Raw genomic sequence first — 23659 nt, 5'->3', positions numbered from 1 at the left:
TGTATGATAGAATTCATCAGGAAAGTAACACCTGGAAATGACTGCCATTCATCTTCTTATAAGCATGACTAAGTCCTCAGAGTGACAGTAATTACTAATAATCACTCTTATTTTCTCCTTGCTAATGTTGTCACTACCCCCCCCCCCCTCCCCGTCCTCCCAAAGCAATAAAGTCTAAATAGAAACTTCATGAGTCAGGCATGGCTGTTTAAAATCTCAGTACTGAAGAGGGTGAGGTAGGTAGATCTGAGTTCCAGGCTAGCCAAAGCTACATAGTGGGCCGAAATTACATAGATATTGGCAGTTGACACTTCCTTATCAACATATCAAAGGACAGATGCAGATCCACAGACATAGTACTTAATTACCTGATCTTTCACACACTCCACAGTGGCCCTACGAAGGGGTGTGATGTTGTAGGCCATAGTTTGTGCATTTTGGCCAAGGACACACAACTGGAACTTGACGCTCTCCCCTTTCTGTAGGCAATCCCCTTTGTTGGCCATCCCAACTATGCCAAATGGATACACTTCACCTTTCATATCCCCTGTAAACAAAGTGGCACAAAGTCTAAATATACACACTAAAAATGCATGTTGTTACCTTATAATTATTTTAAACATAAAAAGTTTTGAGTTAAAACTTAACAGGAGTCTTAAATGTTAAAAATTAACATGGAAGCAGATGACAAAACAAAAACAAACCTTAATAGCTCAAGTGACTAACTTGTAAAATGCATTATGAGCCAACCAGCAAAAATACAGACCAGGTGACAAAGTAACAAGGCATAGGTGAACCAATGCATAAATCTGACATTCAGAATTACTATCTATGATCCAGGCTCCATTCTCTTAGAGAGAGGCTCTATCCTCAATCTGCTCCAACCCCTCTACCCTGTCCTGCACTGTAACAATAAAAAGTGACCTAGAGACCAATGCAAGAGATAGAAAATAACAGACCTGCTTATTGACTCAGCATTCAGACAAAGCTAATGAATTAACAGAAATAACCTTGAGCTAAAAATGCTCAGTAAACCTATTGATAATTAAAGGGGTAAGTTTGTTTGTTTTTTTGAGACAGGGTTTCTCTGTGTAGTTTTGGTACCTGTCCTGGAACTCGTTCTGTAGACCAGGCTGTCCTCAAATTCACAGAGATCTGCCTGCCTCTGCCTCCTTAGTGCCACCACCACCCATTTTTTTTTTTTTTTTAAATTTCAGCACCTAAAACATATAGGACCCAAATGTTTAAAATAATCCCAGCAGACTAATTTGTGAAGAAGTATAATCATTTATTAACATTTCTATGAATCACAATTTTCATAGACTCTCCCAAGGCTAAAGATAACCTTTTTAAAGTTGAAGAAACTGAACTAATACTTAATATCCAAGTACCACATTAAAAAAAAAGCTGGGTGGTGGCGGCACATGCCTTTAATCCTGGCACCTGGGGGGCAGAGGCAGGCAGACCTCTGAGAGTTCAAGGCCAGCATGGTCTACAAAGGGAGTTCCAGGAAAGCTAGGACTGTCACACAGAGAAAACCTGTCTCAAACGCCGCCCCCCCACCCCAAGACAACTGATAGATGGTACATGTTAAAGTTAGTAGTCCACATATTGATCTGTCAGGGAGAGCATTACTTGGATCACAAAGTCAATTCCTATTTGGAGGGTTATGATGAGGGAGGGGAAATACAACAGTGGTATTTCATGTAAAACAAATATTCTAAGAACCTCATGTGTTAAAGCACTGGCTATCACGGTCCCTTTTTTTTTTCTACAAATTAACTGTTCTCCCCTATTTTATATTCTTTCTGCCTTACAGATGATACAAGGATTTCCTCTATTTATGCGACATCATCATTTCAGTGAAATGTTTCAACTTAACCCTGTTATCCTAATTATTCAGCATTCCCTACCTATTACAATTATTTGATGCATACTTTTCAAATAAAGTCAGACTTTCTGTGTGGTGGCTATTGGGAAAAAATAAGTACCAAAACTCTGATTGCTTGAAGTGGGGGAGAACATTATAGAAGTAAAAAATGGAGAGAGCCAACACCTGGAGGATCCCTGGGTGTTAAGGAACAGTACTTCAGGAAGTTCATAAACTAGTTACTAATGTAATGACTAATGGATTAAAAACAACTGATTATCATCATTCACCATTAAACATTCAGCATAGCAGTCATTTGTTCACAGTTTAGTCCAGGTTGATCTTATTTTCAAAGAGTATAAAAATAAAATTAAGCATGGGAAGAAAGGAGTTCTTTTAAACTCAGCTTCCAAAAAAAAAAAAAATCTGAAAACAAATGCAATGAACCCCATCATATATTAAAACCTTGTTAAGTGCTCATCAGAAGGCATGGCAGATTTCACTGTGTGTCAGGGATGTGCTTACCCTCTTCCACAATCTCAATCATTCCTTGGTACTCAACCTGTGTTGGATCAACACCTCTCAGAGGACGAATGACTTTACCAGAATAGATGGTGGGATTAGCTTCCTCAGTAATGCCATTCACTACAAAACAAATGCACATATAATTTTCATTCAGTAATTTTAAACTCTGATGGATAGTGAAAAATGTAAGCCCTATGTACATATAAGGTGAATGCTTTTTGTTTAGATTTTTAGGGATTTTAATTTTTATTTCTCTGCAATGACTGTAGTACCCGATGCAATAAGAGGATATCGGATCTTCTGGAGCTGGTTTATAGAGAACTGTGAGCTACTTGAGGTAGGGCCTGGAATTTAGGTCCTTTGAAGGAACATACATTATTATGCATACAGTTTTCAACCAGTGAATCATCTCTCCATCCCATTTTCCTCCTTTCCTGGCCCGAGCGCGTGCGCGCAAACACACAATGATCTTACTATGTAGTTCAGGCTGACTTAGAACTCAAGATCATACCCAGTTGAGATTATAGGTGTGAGCCACCCTCAACTAGCTGGCTGCCTGATATTCTAAAATTGAAACAGGGAATCTGAAGCCAGTTCTGTTTCTTTAATAATCACTTAACCATAAATAGTCAACAAATATTTTTGTTCTTGTCATTTCTATTTTTCTACCCCACAAAAAAATAAACATAAAAGACTAGGACCCAGTCTGGTTTCCTCACAACTATATCTCTAGTGCATCAAACACATTGTGTACTTAGGTATCTGTGGAATCAAAACTGATGGTCTTAGCTACCCTATCACTAAGTTTCAAGGTAGAGTACTGTTTGGGGAATTTAGACAAAGAAAGCCAAAACAGAGTTGCAGGCTGTATAAAAACAGATGCCAGAGCTGCACCTGTTAAGTGCTAGATCCTGGGCTCCACCTCCAACACAGAAGCCCATTCACCCAAAACCAGAGACTCTAAACAACTAAGACTGCCTTCATTTTTTACATTTAGACCTATGATTCTCCAAAGTAGTCTATCAGGAGAATGCCTACTTCCCTAACAGCATTAAGATGTATTTATATAGAGAATGTATAATATTTCTGGGATTTAAAAAAAAAAAAAAAAAGCACAAGGGTGCTTAAAAAAAAAAAAAGACGTTGAATACAATTCCTAAAAATTATTAGAAATGCATTAATTCCCCATCCCACTCCAAAATCAGATGTGAGCCAGGCATGGTGGCACATACACTAAGGAGGTAAAGCCAGCAGTTCTCTGAGTTTGAGGCCAGCCCGATCAACACAGCCAGTTCCAGTGCAGTCAAGATTACAGAGACCGATCCTGTTTTAAACTCTCACAGTCCCCAAATTCAAAATGCTACCTCTTAAATGTTACAAAAATCAGGAAAACTTGCTAAAACAAACTGTCATATCCAGAATTTCAGAAACCCAAGGTAGGAGTAAGAAATGGATCCCTGACAAACAGCCAAGGTGTACTGCTGATCGGGGCACCTGAGAGCGAATGTTATAGAACCTTATCCTTATCCTCCTCTTCTACCCTATCTACTATCTTCCAATCAAAGCACAGGATGACTAGGAGTCACAATTCATTACCTGAGTGAGTTTTGTTTACTTTCTCAGCACTGACTTTATTGCCTTTGCCTTTGGACAAGCTGTATTCAACCATATCTCCCAGTTCCAGGCTATCAACATCACCAGAGAACTCACTGAAGGGAAAGGAAAATAAAGTGACATTAAAGGAAGCCATTACTACTAACAGTAACAGGAATAAGTAGCCTTTAACTCTTTTTAACATTCATGACAACTCTGTGTATACTGGACACTGTTTTAAGGTAATGATTCATTAAATCCTTAAACAGATTTTTAAAAACCTATAAATGAGGTACCTTGTATCTCTAGCTCCAAGATAATGAAAAGAAAGAAGTTAATTCAATTAATGGAAGTAACTTATTTAAATGACAGAACCTGAATCAAAACACTTTACACTATATGCTATAACTGTGTATACCAAATCAACATCACTCTGGTACCAATATTTACAACAAAACAGTACTCTTTTATTGAGGAAGAAACATGAAAAGGCAGGTAAGTGAATCTCTTATGTTTTTGGCAGATGACTAACTTCTGTATACATCTTGCCATAATTACAAGTAGGAAAACTGAGTCTCATAAACTATAATTACCAAAAAAGTATCAACTGATTAAATTTTCTGAAACTCTGATGCAAAAGAATATGAATAGTATGCTGCCCAAATGGCATTCCTTACCTATAATGGAAAAATATTTCCTTATCATGATTAGCTGTTTCAATAAATCCAAAATTATCTTTCAGAGTTGCCACATAACCCAAGAGCCTTTTAGAGTTAGAATTACGACCTAAAAGTCTCACACAAGTTGCAATCTGCTGTCCAGGCCTCTGTTTGTCACTAATACTAAATTCAACCTACAAAAAATAAGGACGATCATTAGTATCACTGTCACTTTCACGTCAAGTTCTATAATTCTAAAAACCAAACCCGAAACAGACCCACACCACACTTTTTACTCCAGATCTCTTTCGCAATTATTTTACTAGAATAATTTCCAGAAAAACCCCTGATGTCAACTCATTTTTCATAAAGGATTAAGTTTTACCCCTCAATTCTTCGTAGTCTTAATCTCTCTAAGGAAGGCTGCCTGAAAAAGGTAACATAAATCTTTGGCATACTTTTATACTGGGCTCTATTTCAGTACATACTTTAAGCTTTCTTGTAGATATGTTTAATTGTATCTAATGGTTGTGCACCTTGCCGATTGAGTGCTAGAGTTACAGGTGTAATCATCTGTCTCTAAAAACAGCTCATGCTTAAAAACCTAGTATTCAGTATGTTTTAAAAGCTCACAAGACCCCATTTTAATTACAATTTAACCTTTCACGTGCAAAAATACTTCCACCAAACTTAAAATTTAAAGTATCCATCAGGGTTTATGATTGAGATAACCATGAACTTTTCTTCAAGTAAGAATTATCTTGCCTTATCTCCTATTTGAGGAGAAGTAGATCCTTCCACATCCTTGGCTTGAAAAGCAATAGTCAGTTTCACCCCACAGTCATCATAGGCAATAATGCCATCTTCTGCCTCCTAAAAAATATAAAATACAAATATATATCAAGAACACTAACCAATTATAACAAAAAAGAAGAATTAGCTACAGAACTTAGAAATCCGTAACACAGAGAGGCAGAGCCACAGGAATTTATTCCAGGACTCTCTAAATAATATAAGATAAAACACATGAATAAAAGGTATGCCTGCCTTCACTCAGAACTGCCTCAATTTACTATCACTGAGCCTTTTCAGTTTTATCAGAAATTAAGTCAGGTATGTCCATTTCCAGCCAAGAAAAAAAATTTTGCAGCAAGAAGCTTAGCCTTCTCATAAAGACGACACTAATATTCCTAAGTAGCAGCTGAAGTATCCTCTTTATTGTCCTACAGCAATTCAGTGTTTGGCCATTAGTATCATTGTGAAAGGAATTAAAACTTGGTTTAAAATCTAGCATAAATCAAAGCACTTGATATAGATGATGATATACTAGTATTTCCACACTAACAATAATTTTCACATACACGTATTTTATATACAACCTGTACACAATTCTTGTAGTTTAACATCATTTCTATAGAAATAATGTTCAGGCTGGGCGGTGGTGGTGCACGCCTTTAATCCCAGCACTCGGGAGGCAGAGCCAGGCGGATCTCTGTGAGTTTGAGGCCAGCCTGGTCTACAGAGCGAGATCCAGGAAAGGCGCAAAGCTACACAGAGAAACCCTGTCTCAAAAAACCAAAAAAAAAAAAAAAAATGTTCATATATCACTAATATCTTCTTCCCTAAACTCCACACATCACTGCTATTACATAATCAAAGCCAGTTCTCACTTGTGTCCTTCGGCAATTCACATTCTTTAAGATTATTTATACATTAATTTATTAAACATGAGCAATTTACCAGACAGGCAATTTGTATTAGCCAAATTATCTCCCCAGTTACCGCAAAGTCTTAAGGTTAAATAAACTGCAGTACCAAACCAGTACAATGGCCCCAAATGGTAGTTATTTTAAAATGATTTGTTTTCTAGTAACTCTCATGTACCTTATAACTGACTATCCCATTTAGTGTTACACCAATAGCATTATGTTCCTTAAAGTACACGCCTGATGCCATTCACAAACTGACAATCGTTAAGTATACAACAAAGTCCAAGTTCATCACTGAACTCAGCAATCATCAATGCTCTTCTCCCTCAACCAAAACCAAAATCCACCTTCTTCAAATGAGTTACTTGCTGCTTTCTAAAGATATCCTCCCTGTCCCCTTTCCCTTATCTATACCTCTTTTCTGTCAGAAATGCCCTTTTCCATCTCTACATATTAAATGCCAACATATTAACAGAACCATTCCAGATCTTCCCAGTTATTTACTTTGCCAGAGTACTCTCACAAACTTGCTTTTGTGTGTATGGCAGGAGGGAGGTTGCTGGGAATTTAATTTGGTCCTTATGGCAAACATTATACTGCTTATTAGCAACCCCAACACCTGTGAGACTAGAGAAAACTGCACATCCTGTAAGAATCATTTCCCACAACTTAATATATTTGTGAGAGCAGAACTTAGACTTCTGCATAGTCAATGGACTTGTTAATAAATAAAAAACGAGTGGCTCTTTGTTTTTGTTTTAATTTTTCGAGAGAGGGTTTACTCGCTTTGTAGACCAGGCTGGCCTCGAATTAAGAGAGCCACCTGCCTCTGCCTCCCAAAAGTGCTGGGATTAAAGGTGTGCACCACCACCGCCCGGCTTGATGAGTGGTTCTTAAATGAGGTGGTTTTGCCTCCCACAATTCATTTTGCAATTCTTTTGGACATTTTTTTCTGGCATATTGGGAAGCAAGAACACTGCTAAAACATCCCACTTGCAAAATGTCCAAGATGCCAAAGCTAAGAAATATTAATATTACAAATACTTTAAAAACCAAGCTTGTCTGAATGCTTGCTCTACATAGCTGAGAATGACTGAACGGATATTCCAGCCTCCACCTTACAAGTGTTAGAATCACAAGCCAGTACCATCATGGCTGGTGTATAGAGAATTTAAAAAAGGAGACAATGGTTTATTATGTGAACTGCATTGAATCTGTTTTGTAAGCAAACATAAAAGACATATAAACCAACTGGATCACATAACACTTGCCTTGTCTTTGCCTTTATTTGGGCTTGTGGTTTTAGGATTGGAAAAAGTGGCTTCTTTTTCTACAGTGCCCAGAAAACGATGATCTGAATGGGAATGGAATGAAACCGTGCCCTTGGGAAGTTTTTTAATCCTAATAGCATGATTTCTTTGGGCAGAGAGCATATCCTACAAATAAAAGAAAAGTTAACTTTAAAATTACAAAGAAAACAGAAGAAAACCACCCCTCAACACTTTTCCCAACAACTACTCACAGGAACCACAGTAAACTCTACTTCATCTGCAATGTGGAGCTGGTTCCCATCCAGAATTTCACTGAAGTGGAAGAACATACGAGCATCACGATCCACACACTTGATGAAACCAAAACCATCTCTCATGGCAGCAATCACACCCTGAAACCCAAGTAATGTTTTATTGGTTGAACAGTTTGTCAAAAACAGAAGTTCAGAATCACCATCAAGTTAAATCTTCAAAACACCAATCTGAATATTATATTAGTTTAGGATTTTTTTCATTTATGCACAAACTAATTTCAACATATTTTTTCCTAAAAATACTATCTTCTTATATATTCCATGTCAAATATGGGCTGCCCATCTACATACTGGAGCCCAACCAACTATCAAAAAAGTATTTAAACCCCAGTAATTCTGAGAATTTCCAAGTGCCACTCTGTGGCAAATGTACATTATAAAAGTCTTATGAATATAACCATATATATATATACACACACACACACACACACACACACACACACACCATTATTTCATAAAAAGCCAAATGAAAATGTAACATAAGAATTTCAAATATTTACTGATATACCTCATGAATAAATGACAAAAGCAATACTTCACTACTACTTCAAAATCTTTTATGAATTTGGGCACAGAAAGAACTTAAGATGTAAAGAATAAAATGTAAAATTTTATTTCTTCCTCATATTTTCTTTCACCTTATATGAAAATGCAGGCTTTGTGGATCACTATATCCACAAAACTTGGAACATGCAAAGCACTCATGTTTACTAAAATAACACGAATTTCTATCCATTTGTCAATTAATTGTACATTGAGTATTTACTGCAGAGATAGATAACTATTAGTTTTGAATATGATCTGAATATTTTGACATTTAATCCTTGTCAAACTCCTGATGATAACCAGGATATATACTTTATACCATAGAGTATAAAAAGAGAGACTCTGCCGGGCGGTGGTAGCGCACGCCTTTAATCCCAGCACTTGGGAGGCAGAGGCAGGCGGATGTCTATGAGTTCAAGGCCAGCCTGGGCTACCAAGTGAGTTCCAGGTAAGGTGCAAAGCTACACAGAGAAACCCTGTCTCGAGAAAAAAATAAAAAGAGACTCTGCCTGAGAAACTTGAATTCGGAAAGATGGTTTATCGTTCTTTTAGGACTCAGGTTTGGTCCCAGGCACCACAATGCAGCTTGCAACCACCTGTAACTCTAACTCCAAAAAATTTGATGCCCTCTTCTGGCCTCTGTGGGCACCAAACACACACAGTACACACAGTCGTGCAAGGAAAACTCTCATACACATTAAACAAATTTAATAATAAAAAAAAAAAAAAAAAAGAGGAGGAAGAGGGCTGGAGAAATGGCTCAGAGGTTAAAAGCACAGGCTGCTCTCAAAAGGTCCTGAGTAAAATTCCTAGCAACCAAATGAGATCTGGTGCCCTCTTCTGGCCTGCAGACATACATAAATCAGAGTCAAGGGCCAGCAACTGTGGTGGTACACATGTTTAATCCCAGCACTGGAGAGACAGAGGTAGTGGATCTATGTGAGTTCAAGACCCACCTGATCTAGAGTTCAAGACTATAGAGAAATCCTGTCTCAAAAAACATCAAGGAACTTAGAAAAACTATGTTTTTGCTGACAACACTGAGACATGCTACTGATGGTACGACCCCAAACACTAAATACAAACTATATCTGAGAAAAGTCAGTCCACAGAATATTCTTTTTGTTGTTCTGTTTTTTTGAGACAGGGTTTCTCTGTGTAGTTTTTGGTGCCTGTCCTGGATCTCGCTCTGTAGACCAGGCTGGCCCTGAACTTAAGAGATCCAACACGATCTGCCTCCCACATACTGGAATTAAAGGCGTGCACCACCACCGCCCGCCTAGAATGTTTTTAAGACAAATCTGGGTAACATGTCAGGCACACACCATACCTAGACATACTCATTAAAAAGAATATGCAAAGCATTATAAGAGAAGTGAGGCCTATTTAGCATTGTTTAACCTAGTGTTTACTAAACATCACAGAGTAAATCTTAACATTACATTAGCAATCATCCAGATTTCCAATCTAAACTTAAAATATATATATATATTTCTAAGATAACTAAGAGAGTAAGAAAGATGCCCAGACTAATTCAAGTATGCATGGCTCCTAGCTACTTAACAGGGTAAAGAGTCACATTAGCTCACACTAGTTCCTCTAACAACTTGGAGGAGTTGGCTCTCTCCTTTCATCATGTACATACCGAGGCTTGAACTCAGGCTGACACACTTGGAAGCAAGCACCTTTCTTTACTAAATCAAGCAAGCACCTTTCTTTACTAAATCATCAGTCTAAGAAGTTGTCACTTAATAGTACAAATCAAAATCCATCACTGAACCCTAATTGTTAGATAAAAATCCAATAATACTAAACACTTACCATTTCTCTGGCTTCATTAGTGAACTGAAATGTATTTGATAGAACCTCTATGTTGGTTGCTCGTTCTAATTTGTCACGTCGGTCTGTTGAAATATTAAACCTAACATGGTCACCTTCCAGCAGGGTCACTTTGGATTTTGTGTCTTTGTCTCCAAAGGGAAGTTCTTTAGGAATCACAAAGTCAACTTTGATTCGTCCTGGCAATGGGTCATTCTGATGAGAAGGAAAAACGATTTTAGCTGGAGATTTCTCATCCTTTTTAGCTCTAAGTCAAACAAGAAGAACACACGGTAAATAGCTTATATTATAGTACCCTGAAAGGAAAAAATAAGTGCTGACAATATAAAGCCCAATATGAAAGCCTCATGATCTAAGGTCCCATGACAACCATAAAATCAAGCATTGCAGTTAAGACTGCATTATGATACCAAGAAATGTTAAGGAAAAGCATTTTTAGCCTTTTATATTCCACATTTACCCAGCAATGACACCTCTCACTCTACCTCCACACAAATTAACAAACGGAAAACAAAAGAAGAAGCAAATGCAGTCCAATATAGTAAGGAACTTTTCCAATGTAGATAACATCTCTTTTGGTCTTTTCACAATCACTCAGTAAGTAAAAACACACCCATCAACATGCCATTCATTAGTTTGTCTTTTCTTTCTGCAGTACAGGGACCCTGTGCAGGCTAAGACAGCCCTCTGCCAGAGACATACCCTTAGGATTTAGTTGTTTGTTTTCTTAATACTTCCACTATACACAATTTATCAAGCAGACTACAATTTTAGTGTACCCCCACCCCCCCATAATACTGTACTACTCACTAGTCAAAAGAAGAATCTTCCAATAAAGGCAACTCACCTGGTTTTTACTAGGTACTTTTGGGATAACTTTGGTTACAGTTCCTTCAAAATGTTCAATGCTAATATCTTCAAAAATGACTGTTCCTTGAGGCAATAGTCTGACATCTGTTGCAACTTCTTTACCCTAAATCAAGAGGTTGGAATGGGCAGGGGGTCACATAATTTTAAGTGGTTCCCAATTATACAATCCACTATTAACATTAAAAGGCCAATGATCAAGTTAGTGAATAAACCATCTTACATTTCTGTCCTTGATTGTGAATTCCACATCATCTCCAGGCTGTAAGGTTTCTAGGTCACCCTTAAATTCACTATAGTGAAAGAATATCTCTTTTACAACATCACCTCTTTCAATAAAGCCAAACGCCTCCTAAAGCAAAAAGTACCCCCCAAACACAAGAACATTAATTACCAATCAATATACAACTTAAAAAATCAGTAAGTTTTATCTTAAAATTATACTATAGTCCAAACAGTATAACTTGGTTAAGCCTACCTTTACCAAGACTTACAGAATTAGCAAAGACTTACAGAATTAGCAATCAAGGGATTAATGAAACTCAGTTTAAGTTAATGAGGAAATAGTGTTAAAGCAGAAGGCAGGAAAACCAGTGGTTCCGGTTTGTAGGACAAAGCTTAAAAGAAGTTCAAAAACAACAACCAACCTAAAACTTTCAAGTTTATTATCAATTACCTTCATGGCACAAACTACTCCTTGACAGCGAGCTTGTTTCTTTTTCAAAAGCATAATGTTACGAGCACTTACAGCACCAGTGCTGGAGAAGAAAAGAAATCAAGAGGGTTACATTATTTGAGTTGGCTACAAACTACTAAGTCTTTAAAAAAAACAAAAAACATCAAAAACCCAAACTATTTTTCTAGGTCTTAAAAATTCTGTCACTATTAAGAATAAATTTAAGGTTTACAATATCTGACCCTTCTGTATAAAAGAGAACTGCTCAAATTCCCGGTCTTTTCTAACTTAAAGTTCATGGGATTTTTCCCCCCATGAATTTGTGAACTACTTTTTAAAATTAAAAACAAAACAAACTTTTACTTGTGTATATGATGTGCTACTCTACTTGACAATTCTAACAGAAGAACTGAAATAAAGACATACTAGAATACCATCAAAGGTGCAAAACCTCTAGTTTTACAGCCAGGTAAGCATTCCATGTTATAAACTAAGATATTGGTGGTAAGAATAAATGGTATGTTATCAGTAAGTGCTAAATTTAATAGCCATTCTTTTATCTTAATTTTGTTTGTTTTTTGAGACAGGGTTTCTCTGTGTAGCCTTGCCTGTCCTGGAACTGACTCTGTAGACCAAGCTGTCTCAAAGAGATCATTCTGCTTCTGCCTCCTGAGTGCTGGGATAAAAGGCGCATACTACCATTTTATTCCTGCCCTCCAGGAGACAGGAGACTACCTATTTTGAAAATGACATTCACCCTATTAGAGAACTGAAAACACTTAAAACACCTCATGTTACTACACTGCCCCAATCTTTGAACAAAAAATAGTAATATAAACTCAAGTCTATTTCAAAGATAGTGTAAACTGTATAAGACAGTAGTATTGCTGGGAGTCAATGTTGTAAGAGAAGAGCAGCTGTATAAATTCAGCTGTACAAATAACTGAAGTAATGGTCTTTTGAGGACTATAAGTGTAGATGCTGGACATGGGATTAGTACCTAGCACCCATGTGGGGCACAGGTGTGGCTCACAACACCTGTAAACTCCAGGTCTAGGGGATATGATGTCCTCTTCTGGCTCCCTGAGGCACTGTATGCATGCAGCACACACACATACACATTAAATAACTATCGGACATGGTGGTACACACCTTGAAGCCCAGCACTCAGGAAGCAGAGCCAGGAGTTTGAGGCCAGCCTAGTCTACATAATGAGTTCCAGGAAGGGCTGCATAGAGACCCAGTCTCAAAAAAATTAAATAAGAAAGTACTAGGTAAAAATTATCTAGTACAAGTCTTTGGCACAGATAAGAATTATTAAATTAAATATAAAATAAAGTTTTCAGTGGCTCCCATCTGAAACTTGCCTATCTATTTCCTGGTTTTGTACTTCATGTTCAATTAAGACGCTTGGTCTAAGAAATTAATAATATAGAAACCTACAACCCAGTTTCCATTTTTCTCTACGATTCCAACAACTTATGATCCATACACACATTGTTCAATTATTCCTTCTTAGTCTATCATCTACCTCTTAAGTCAGTCCAGAAAAAAATCTGATCCGCCTCAATGTAATTTGACTTCGTGTCCAAATCCCTGGCTGATCTTTATCTTCCATACTAACTTAAATCACTACTAGTCTAGAGCATCTCTACTGTTCAAGAGCCTAGTATCTCTAGCACTTACACAACTTTAATCTTACTCTCTCCAATTCTTTCAAGGATCATGCAATAAAGCTCCTACAACCCAATCAACACAGCTAAATCAAACTTCTAGCCATTTCCCCCAAAATGTCATGATACATCTCTGACCACAGTTTTCCTCATTTCTTACTTGACTTTTCATTATTCTCTCAAAACTAATCTTAAGTATTGGTGCTTCTTCAAAAAAATCTTCACTGAATAGGTAGTTCCCTGAAAAAGACAATGTTTTGAGCTGGGAGGTGGTAGTACACGCCTTTAACCTCAGCACTCGGGAGGCAGACACAGGTAAATATCTTGAGTTTGAGGCCAGCCTGGCCTACAGAGCGAGATCCAGGACAGTCAGGGCTACACAGAAAAACCCCGTCTTTAAAAACCAAAACCAGCCGGGCGGTGGTGGCTCACGCCTTTAATCCCAGCACTCGGGAGGCAGAGCCAGGAGGATCTCTGTGAGTTCGAGGCCAGCCTGGGCTACCAAGCAAGTTCCAGAAAAGGCGCAAAGCTACACAGGGAAACCCTGTCTCGAAAAAACAAAAAACAAAAAACAAAAAACAAAAAACAACCCAAAAAACAAAAAAAACCCAAAACCAACTAACCAACCAAAGGACAATGTTTTAATTACCTTTATATTCTGATACCTGGTTACAAAATAATTACAGACCTTTAAGACCTCAGCTGCTGAATAAAAATCTTCAAAGGTCATGAAAAGTACCCAGATTTGCCAGTTAGATATTTAAATCATTTTAGATTTGCCCTCCTGACCTCCCCTTTAGTTATTTGAAACAGGATCTAAGATTAAGATAGCTCAGCCTGGTCTACAACTCCTGATCCTGCCTACCTCTACCTCCTAAGTGTTAGGACTACCAGGAGGGCAGGCACACCATCACACCTGGCTCTCACTTCAAATTTTTTAATATAACTAAAAAAGAATCATCTAAGTTAGGAAAACATTGGAGAACTTACTGTTTATTGTTATCAATTACAAAGTTAATTTTATCTCCAGTTTCCAGCTGAACGTTCCCTTCCACGTCTTCAGAGGTGTAAGTCAGATAAAACACTTCCTGTGAATTAACAGGCTATTATTATTATCTCAGCAGGATGCACATTCACTGTACAATGTGATTTACTTAAATACTTTTTCTACTGGCAGTTTAAAGCCAAAGTTCTTAATGTTATAGGCAGTATGACAAGTAAGTTGTCTTATTCATAAACACACTTCCCCCTCCATGGTGCTGATGACTTCTGAGTCCACAGCTGAGCAGCAATCCAAGTTCAAAAAGCTTACACACGTGGAAGCATTTGCCCATAGACTGTAGTTACATTTCAAAAAGACAATTTTTACATAAGGCATTCCAAATAAAAAACTGGAGTTAGTGCTTAAAAGGAACCAGAAATAAATTCCCCCTCCCCACAACCCACCAAAAAGTGATTTAAAGGAGCATTTTACCTTAATGTTCTAACTAAGGTCACACTTGGGCAAGCTAACACACTTGGAAGTCCTATGGATTTTTTCTTTAAAAATAATTTTATTATGCTGCACTTGAAGCCTCTTAAAACCAAATTTAAAAATAATGATTTTAGCAACTAGCTTACGTTTTCTACTTTGAATTTTAAAGTACGCTTATAGATCACATGATGGATCAGGCAAAGGTTTAAGAAAAATACACAAGTTTACCCCATTACGTTCGTAGCATACACTCCCTGTTGGACTCTGACCCGGGGCAGCTGGAGATTTACTCTCTAAGTTGTGAGGAACAGCGCACACAACCTACCAGTCAAAAAAAAAAAAATTTCCATTGCTAATCATTTCAGGAGCAGCACTGTGCAATATCAACTGAGTTCTAATATCCTCTATACTATACATAGGGATGCATTTTAATATGATCCACAAGAGGATGTCATGCTGCCAAGTTTCAAACTTACAGTATACAAACTGACTGTAAGTAAAGACTTAGGGTTATGTATAAAACCCAAATTGAGTCTTGACCATGTTTTTTATTTTAGGTCAAGAAATGCCAGTGCTTCTGATCTAATTTTAAAAGTTATCTTTATATACTAGAGCTCTCTTCGTGCAAACTGAGGAGGAGGCAGGGGACAATCTTCCTTTTCTAATGTGAAAGATATGCAAATATGGGGCCCGAAGGAAACACAAAATATCAAAGTCACTAACTTGTCCATTAATTCGTTCCTCAGGATGTATTTCTGGTTTTATCTTCACCAATTTAATAGCAATAGGTTTCCCAGTCCGTCGGTCAGATGATACTTCAAATTCAACATCATCTAAAATAAAGAATGTGTTATGTTTGTTGGACTAATGCTTGAAAAATGGCATCTTGCTTCTGAATTCTACTTTAATATTTTGAGTTGCCTTAAACCACTGGTTCTCAAAGTGGGTTCCTAAGGCCAGAAGCATCAACATTACCTGGGAGCTTAGGAGACAAGCAAATTCTTGAGCCTTACTTCAGACCTAGGCAAAGACAAACTCTGGGGATCAAGTATAGCAATAGGTATTTTAGCCAGCCTTTTGAGTGACTCTGATACACAGGAGCATTTCAGAGCCACTGCCTTAGACTGAGATAGCCAGATATCCAATCCTAGTTTCCATGGCATTTACACACATTACAAATGAGATAACACAAGACTACAATATTTAGAAACTTCTTATTTTAACTTCTCTATACCTTGGTTTTCTTATCTATAAGGTAAGAATAATTTCTAACACACAAGATCAATAAGAGGATTAAACAAAGTAATGCTAAATAGCATGAACCTCCAGCATCTGGTACACCAAATATTCATGTAAGCCACTGTTCTAAGTTCATCTCAAAAATTTTTTTATGTGTGTAAGAGTTCCGCCTGCATGTACTTATGTAGACAACATTTTGTGTCTGGTACCCACAGAGGCCAGAAGAGACCATCAGATCTTCTCCTGGAACTGGAATATGAGCTGAGGTGTGGGTGCTAGAAAATGAATGCAGGTCCTATGTAAGAGAAGCAAGTATTCATAACTGCTGTGGCACCATTCCAGCCTCCTGGTTTTTTTTTTGTTTTGTTTTGAAATAGAAACCACATAACTTCATTCCTTTAAATCTTCTAAGTATCTAAAGTAAAAAATACTCAAATATATCTTTTTCCCAGTTGTCTTTCAAAACTCAAAAAGACACCACAACCACAATAAAAATTAGAATATACATTTCAGTAGTTAGCATAACTAAAATGTTCATCTCCTCTGGCTGATAACACACCAACAAGCACTCTCAGGAATTAGTAGACATGCAATAGGGAGTTAAAAGGTGAGCTGACAGATTACCTCCTACTTTTAAGTCCTGGAGGTTGCCATTATATTGTGAACAGTGGAAGAAAAGTCTAGCTTGCCGTTCTGAACACTGAATAAATCCGTAAGAGGTCAACAGTTTTTCAATAACCCCAGTTTCACGCAGTGCTGCTGAAGTACCATTGGGGTACCCATTGTGTCCATTGTTGTGGAGAAGGTTTGGATCAAAGCTCATCTGTTTTAAAAAGAAAACAAAACAAAACAAAACAAAAAACTACTCAATATACATAGATCTGTTCATAATTTCCAGAGCATACTAAATCTGATTAACAGATCTTTTTATCTTTGTTATAGAAAGGCAAAGAAAATGAAGTTAAAACAGACTTTAAAAAAGTTGATTTATAGACATTTACTACTGAAATACTTAGTTAACATCTCAGAAGAAACTATTATTTTAAGTAATTGCTGTCACTTAAAGAATTTTCACTCACAAAACCAAACAATTCCTGCAGCTTAATACTAAGGTAAAGCAATGATATTAACTTTAACATTAACTTAACATTACTGAAACAATTACAGAACAAAAATATAAAAAACTGGTTACCTAGAACTACCAGTTTTGTTAACACCTATGTTTGTATTTAAGTAGATATATTCACACTATTTTAGAAAGCCATGCAGGCTGAATTCATAAAGTTAGTAGAGAGTAACACAATAAACTTTCAATACTTAATTCAAACTAAAAAAAAACCTGTGGCACAATGAATGCTCAAGTTCTTGAAAAAAATAATTGAAAAAATTAATACAAAACTCCCAGCCAAAAAGAGCTGTCTAGCCCGGCAGTGGTGGCGCATGCCTTTAATCCCAGCACTTGGAAGGCAGAGCCAGGCGGATCTCTGTGAGTTCGAGACCATCTTGGTCTACAGAGTGAGATCCAGGACAGCCACCAAAACTACAAAGAAAAACCCTGTCTTGAGGGGTGGGGGATGGGGAGAGGAGTTGTCTAACAATGTTTAGTTAATTCCTAAGAACATTCAAGACCTTTTCCCTGCTAAGAAACCAAGCAGTACCCAGACAATCATGACATCTCTAAATAATGTCATCTGTTTCTATGATCAATTCTAAGATCTGATAAAGCAAAGAAACATTCTGCAGTAAAAAATGAAGCTGATACAATACAATACAATGGAATCTGTTTAGGTCAAATACTATTACCTTGGGTATTTTATAAATCATAAAAGTGAATTATTTTGTAAATTTAAAAGAATCATAAAATGGAAAAAACATCTAGTAAAGGCTGAGTAATTTACCACAGAAGCACCATCTCCCAATCTTTTAAAAAGTCCCTTTCACTGAAATTATGACATAAGCATTTTCATTTACTTGAAACATTGGGCAATTACTAAAAGGATATATATCTTCAAGGAGCAAAATCCTTTATGTGAATGATGAGCATTTTTCCTGCATGTATGTCTGTGTACCACATACTGCCTACTGTCCATGAAGGCCAGAAGCGAGCACTGGATCCCCTGGAACCAGTCACAGACAGTGGGGGTACTAGGAATCAAACCTGGGTCCTCTGGCACAGCAGCCAGCACTCTTTACCAATGAACCATCTTTCCAGCCCCAAGGACCAAAACTGTTGAAAGATAAACAGTTAAGTTGGGTCTTGCTGGTGTACAACTTTAGTCCCAGCACTCAGGAGGCAAGAGCAGGTGGATCTCTTGAGTTCCAGGACAGTCAGGGCTACACAGAGAAACCTTGTCTCGAAAATACAAAAAGAAACAGTTAAAATAATACACGGGATACTCAAAATATGCAAATCAAAGCACAGTTGTTAGTAATGAAGCTCTGTTTCCATTGTTCTGAACTGTATTAACTTTCCACAAAAGTCCATAAAAGTAATATACTATGCACATTTTACCAAGGAGGAAACAATCACTTGCCAAAATCCACTCTTAGATGACTCAAACCATGGGCTTTAAGCTCTCTCCAACTAAAGCCGCTTGGTAATTTAATTAAAACACAAGAATCAGATTGAGTGGAGATAAGGATCTGAAACCATCCACTTCCAACAAGATCTAAGCAAGCAATATTGATGCTTCGGTCCTTAGACTTTTTTTGAGCAGCAAGGTCCTAAACTCCTAAAGTTATCTTTCAAAATCCAAAGTGAAAGAAACGATTAGGAAGTTATAAAGTGAGTCTGCAGGCACTTCAACTAGACCATGCAGCCCTCACAAGCCATGCTGAACACAATGCAAGACAAACTGGATCATCTCTTTCCTGACTTACAGATCTCTGATATGTGGGGGTCCGCTTTTGTTTTTTTGTCCCAGATGAGGTAGAAGATGAAGACAAGGGTAAAGAGAGTGAAGGAGGGGCTGCAGGAGTGGGTTGATGATCTGATGACAAGGTAAATACGTTCTCCATATCAAATAGCTGTGGCAACATAGCATAATGTTTACGAGTCTAATCAGTAAATGAGGATCAAACTGAAAAGTATTCTCAGATACATTAAACAATCATAATCCTGTTATAATTTTTTAAAATGTCATAAGAACACTCTAGAGGCGGCCGGGCAGTAATGGTGCAAGCCTTTAATCCCAGCACTTGGGAGGCAGAGGCAGGCGATCTCTAAGTCGGGGCCAACTTGGTCTACAGAATGAGTTCCAGGACAGCCAGGGCTACACAGAGAAACCCTGTGTCGAGGAGAAAAAAAAAAAAACAAAAAAACAAGAACTCTAGTGGCTAGTAAAGAGACTACTAAGCCAATTTTCTTCTCAATTCTAATCCAATGGGAAATAGAATAAAAATGCTACAATTACATTTTTGCTGAAATAAAAATTAGTTCGTATAAGTATTACTGTGTATTTACAGCTCAGATTTCACTAAACTGATGTATATCAGACAGTTAAATTTCTCAGATAATGCCAATATTCTGAGAGTTAAACTACAACTCACTAGGTTGACAGTCAAGTCCTTATTTCCTTACTCATTTGCTCTCAGCACACTACAGTTTAAACATACCCAATTGAATGGCCCTACACATTTAGTTATCTAGCCAACTCCACAGCAGAGGCACTTTATGGAAGGTAAGGTTAAGTACAAGCAAAGCACAAGGGAGTTGACACTTCTATTCCCAGTACTAGCTATTCAACCTCATTATGAAAGAAATGACTACTTAATGAGATCTAATGTCAGGCTTATATTAGCCACAATAAAACATACTGCATATATATATAATGTCCCTGAGGTATCAATTCATAATAGGATGAAGTTTAAAACAAAACAAAGAAAAAAAAAAAGCCAAGCATGGTAATTCATGTGTACAATCCTAACATCTGAGAGCCCAAAGCAGGAAGATTATTGAGTTGAGGCCTGTATGGACTACAGTGAAATCCTGTCTTACAAAAGAAGGTAAAATAGCACAAACAGAAACAATCCTCCAAAACAGTGATTCTCAACCTGTGGGTCACAATCCCTTGGGAGAGGGGGGTCAACAATCCTTTCACAGGGGTCACCTAAGACCATTGGAAAACAGATATTTACAATTCATAACAGTAGCAAAATTGCAGTTAAGCAGTAATGAAAATAATTTTATAGTGGGGGTCACCACAACTTGAGGAACTATATTAAAGGGTTGCAGCATTAGGAAGGTTGAGAGCCACTGCTCCAACACAAAACAAATACTTAAACCAAGCATGGTAGCACATGCTTTTAACCTAGCACCTAGGAAGCAAAGACCAAAAAAATTAGAAACAAAAGAAACAGAATCAAACAAAAACTTCCCTACAAAAAGTATACAGACCATACTTATCTAATGAAGATGACATGAATCTGTATAAACAGGTAACCTATTTCCATAATACTGCTCATTTTTATTATATGCACTCTTCCAAAACAACTACAGTACAATGCAATCCATAATAGTTTCACAGGCTTCTTACTGACACGTAATATAACCAAATTAATCTGAGGACCATTACTCTAGGCTGACTTAGATCATGAATTTTAAAGTCCTATTTCTTTATGTTTAGACCTTAGTCTTACTACATGGATTGTTAAATGAAAAGACAGACAAACCCATGTGATAAGAAACATAAAACCCAGAAAACTGTAAGCCTAATCCATCACCACCATTCATTTTCAAGTTTCCATTCCTGCTACACAGCACTCTGTAGGTAGGAAGAATCACTACTTTCTCACCCAAGAAAAATAAACCAGAATCTGAAAAGACAGACACCAGCATTTCCTTCTAAAACTTAACTCAGGAACAAGATATTGGGATCCAGACTATACTGTTCTTTGGTCTTCTCTCTAAATCTCCACTGACCTATGCTCTTTTCTGTAGCCTTTAACCACTTTAGGTACTGTTTTATCCCTCATAGGAAAAGACAGATACTACTCAACTTTCCTATTTTTTTTTTTTTTGATGTTTTAAACCAGAGTCTCATAATATAGTTGTAGCTGGCCTTGTACTATGTAGCCCAGGCTAGACTTGAAATAGCAATCTTCCCACCTTAACCTTTTGACTGCTGAGACTACAACTTTGGGAATGTTTTAATGTTTTCAAAGAACTCCTAGTAATTTGGAAAGACTATATATTTTTTATGTAATTACAACTCATTTGTTCACCAACATTGCCAAAAACCTTTTCCCAGCACCTGGAAAGAAGAGACAGGAGGATCTAAGTTCAAAGCCAACCTGGTCTACATTGTTAACTTTGCAAAAGGAGGGGGGATGACAGACAGACAGACAACACGATGGACAGACACAAAGGACATACTAATAAACAAAATGAAATATTCAATAAAACCCCCAAAAGTCACTACTTATGTAATGCAAAATGCTCAGAAAGTGAAAAAAAATACTTAAGCGGGGGAGGGGAACATCACAATTTCTGGATTTGAAATCAATTTTAAAAAACCCAAAAGACCTTTGATTTTTTATGTATGTAAAGTTTCCTACTCAGGAAAATATGCAGTTAATTTCATAGTGGTATTAAAGAATTTAAGTAAATCTGTAGAATTAAATTACCAGAACATGACTTTCTTTGAGAACTGTGACTTTTTGTTCAGCTAAATACCTGGAGTCTAATCAGTGGATGGCATGAGTGTAGATATTCACTTGTTTGAACTATTAAAAGGTTCTACAACAAATGAACAAATCAATAAATTAATTTTGAAGACTTTGGGAAAATTTGAGCTTTGTCAATGATTTAAAAATCCTCTAACAGGCAGGCTGTGGTGGCGCATGACTTTAATCCCAGCACCTGGGAAGCAGAGGCAGGCAGATCTCTGAGTTTGAGACCAGCCTGGTCCACAAGTTTCAGGACAGTCAAGACTACAGAGAGAAACCCTGTCTCAAAAACAAAACAACAAACAAAATAAAACCCTCTGATAGAGCTAACACGTTCATATACTTTCACGGTAATAAACTAGTGTAAGCTTTCTGATACCCACTTTGGTAGCATTTATCAAAATGGGGAGACAGGGTTGAGTTACAGCCTCTCGCACTAAGGGGCAAAGGCAGATGATCTATGAGTTGGAGGTCAGCTGGGCCTACACAGCAGGTTTCCAGGTCAGGCAGGAATAGCATAGAGCTAGGTGTGATGATACATGATTGCAATCTCAGCACTTGGGAGATGGATGCAGTAGGATCAGGAATTTAAGGCCATCCTGAGCTACATATTCACTTTGTAATTAGTCTGAGCTACATGAGGCTTTGTACAAAAATGTTTATGCTGTAATAAAAAAAATTATACGGGGACTGGAAAGTTGTCCCAGTGGTTAAGATCACTTGTTGCTCTTGCAGAGGACACATGTTCAATTTCTGGACCCACATGTCAGCTCAAAACCCTCTGTATCTCTAGTTCTAGGGGATCTGAAACCCTCTTACCTTCTCAGACACCAGGTACACATGTGGTGCACAGACACATATATACATGCAGACAAACCTCTTGCATATAAAATAAAGACCCCACAAGTGAAAAGAGCCAAAGTGAAAAGAGAATCCAATTCTTACTCAATGGCTCACACTTTTTAAACTTTTTTTTTTTTTTTTTTTTTTGCATGAGTATGACTGCATCTGTATGTGCACCATTTGAGTGCCTAGTACCGGAGGAAGCCATAAGAAAATTTAGGATGTCCTGAAACTGGAGTTATGGATGATTGTTGTAAACCATCGTATGGATGTTTGGAATTGAATCTGGGTCCTCCGCTAGAGCAGCAAGTGCTCTTAATTGTGCCATGGCTCATCACACTCTTAACCCACACTGGCTTATTCATTTAACCAGGACTTAAGTGCTTACAATATCAGCACTGATTTAGATTCTATTCATATAGATTAGGATCTCGGTTACATTTAATTTTCCAGAGATTTCCTCAAATGTAAAGTCAGGTTCAATTCCTGGCATCCACAGGACAGTTCTGTTAACTCCAGTTCCAGGGGACCTGACACCCTCACACAGATAAACATGCAGGGAAAACAACAATGCATATAAAATAAAAAATAAAAATGTAAGTTCTAGTCATTATAATTTTATGCCATTACCTGCTGTGAGAAAATGTTTGTGATCTAGTATGCTTGTTTCTCTACTAACAACTCCATTCTATAAGTTACTTCCCTCAAGGCCAGTTCTAGAAAAAGGTAGCTCTGCATGCCTACAGTAAACATCTCTTCGTTTAACCTCCACTGTTCCTTTCAGCTGGTTTTTTGAAGGCAGGGTTTCATGTAGCCCAGCCGCAGGCAGACTGAAATAAGTCACTCAGGATGATCTCTAACTCCTCAATCTTTCTGCCTCAGCCTCCTAAGTGC

The 23659-nt window shown here is 37.4% G+C and overlaps 1 protein-coding gene across 3 annotated transcripts in view; it reads right to left on the bottom strand.

Annotated features, from left to right (window-relative positions):
* Positions 1–23659, bottom strand: part of Csde1 (cold shock domain containing E1) — a 42178-nt gene that overhangs the window by 2961 nt on the left and 15558 nt on the right. The window contains exons 3-18 of one of the 3 annotated variants that reach the window (XM_052730172.1): positions 19136–19282; positions 16880–17078; positions 15740–15849; positions 15245–15337; positions 14533–14630; positions 11870–11951; positions 11417–11545; positions 11174–11299; positions 10309–10521; positions 7879–8019; positions 7628–7792; positions 5413–5520; positions 4666–4841; positions 3992–4104; positions 2396–2515; positions 369–547 (exon numbers count right to left, since the gene is read on the bottom strand). In XM_052730172.1, coding sequence (XP_052586132.1) covers positions 369–547; positions 2396–2515; positions 3992–4104; positions 4666–4841; positions 5413–5520; positions 7628–7792; positions 7879–8019; positions 10309–10521; positions 11174–11299; positions 11417–11545; positions 11870–11951; positions 14533–14630; positions 15245–15337; positions 15740–15849; positions 16880–17078; positions 19136–19273 — 2190 coding nt within the window. In that variant the 5' untranslated portion in view covers positions 19274–19282. The remainder of the gene's footprint in view (positions 1–368; positions 548–2395; positions 2516–3991; positions 4105–4665; positions 4842–5412; positions 5521–7627; positions 7793–7878; positions 8020–10308; positions 10522–11173; positions 11300–11416; positions 11546–11869; positions 11952–14532; positions 14631–15244; positions 15338–15739; positions 15850–16879; positions 17079–19135; positions 19283–23659) is intronic. The other 2 variants (XM_052730173.1, XM_052730174.1) reach the window with 2 other exon arrangements.

The sequence above is a fragment of the Peromyscus californicus genome, unplaced genomic scaffold (genome assembly GCF_007827085.1).
Source record: "Peromyscus californicus insignis strain IS unplaced genomic scaffold, ASM782708v3 Scaffold_9__1_contigs__length_137607984, whole genome shotgun sequence".
NCBI lineage: Eukaryota > Metazoa > Chordata > Mammalia > Rodentia > Cricetidae > Peromyscus > Peromyscus californicus.
This window is presented reverse-complemented; position numbering and strand designations above follow the sequence as displayed.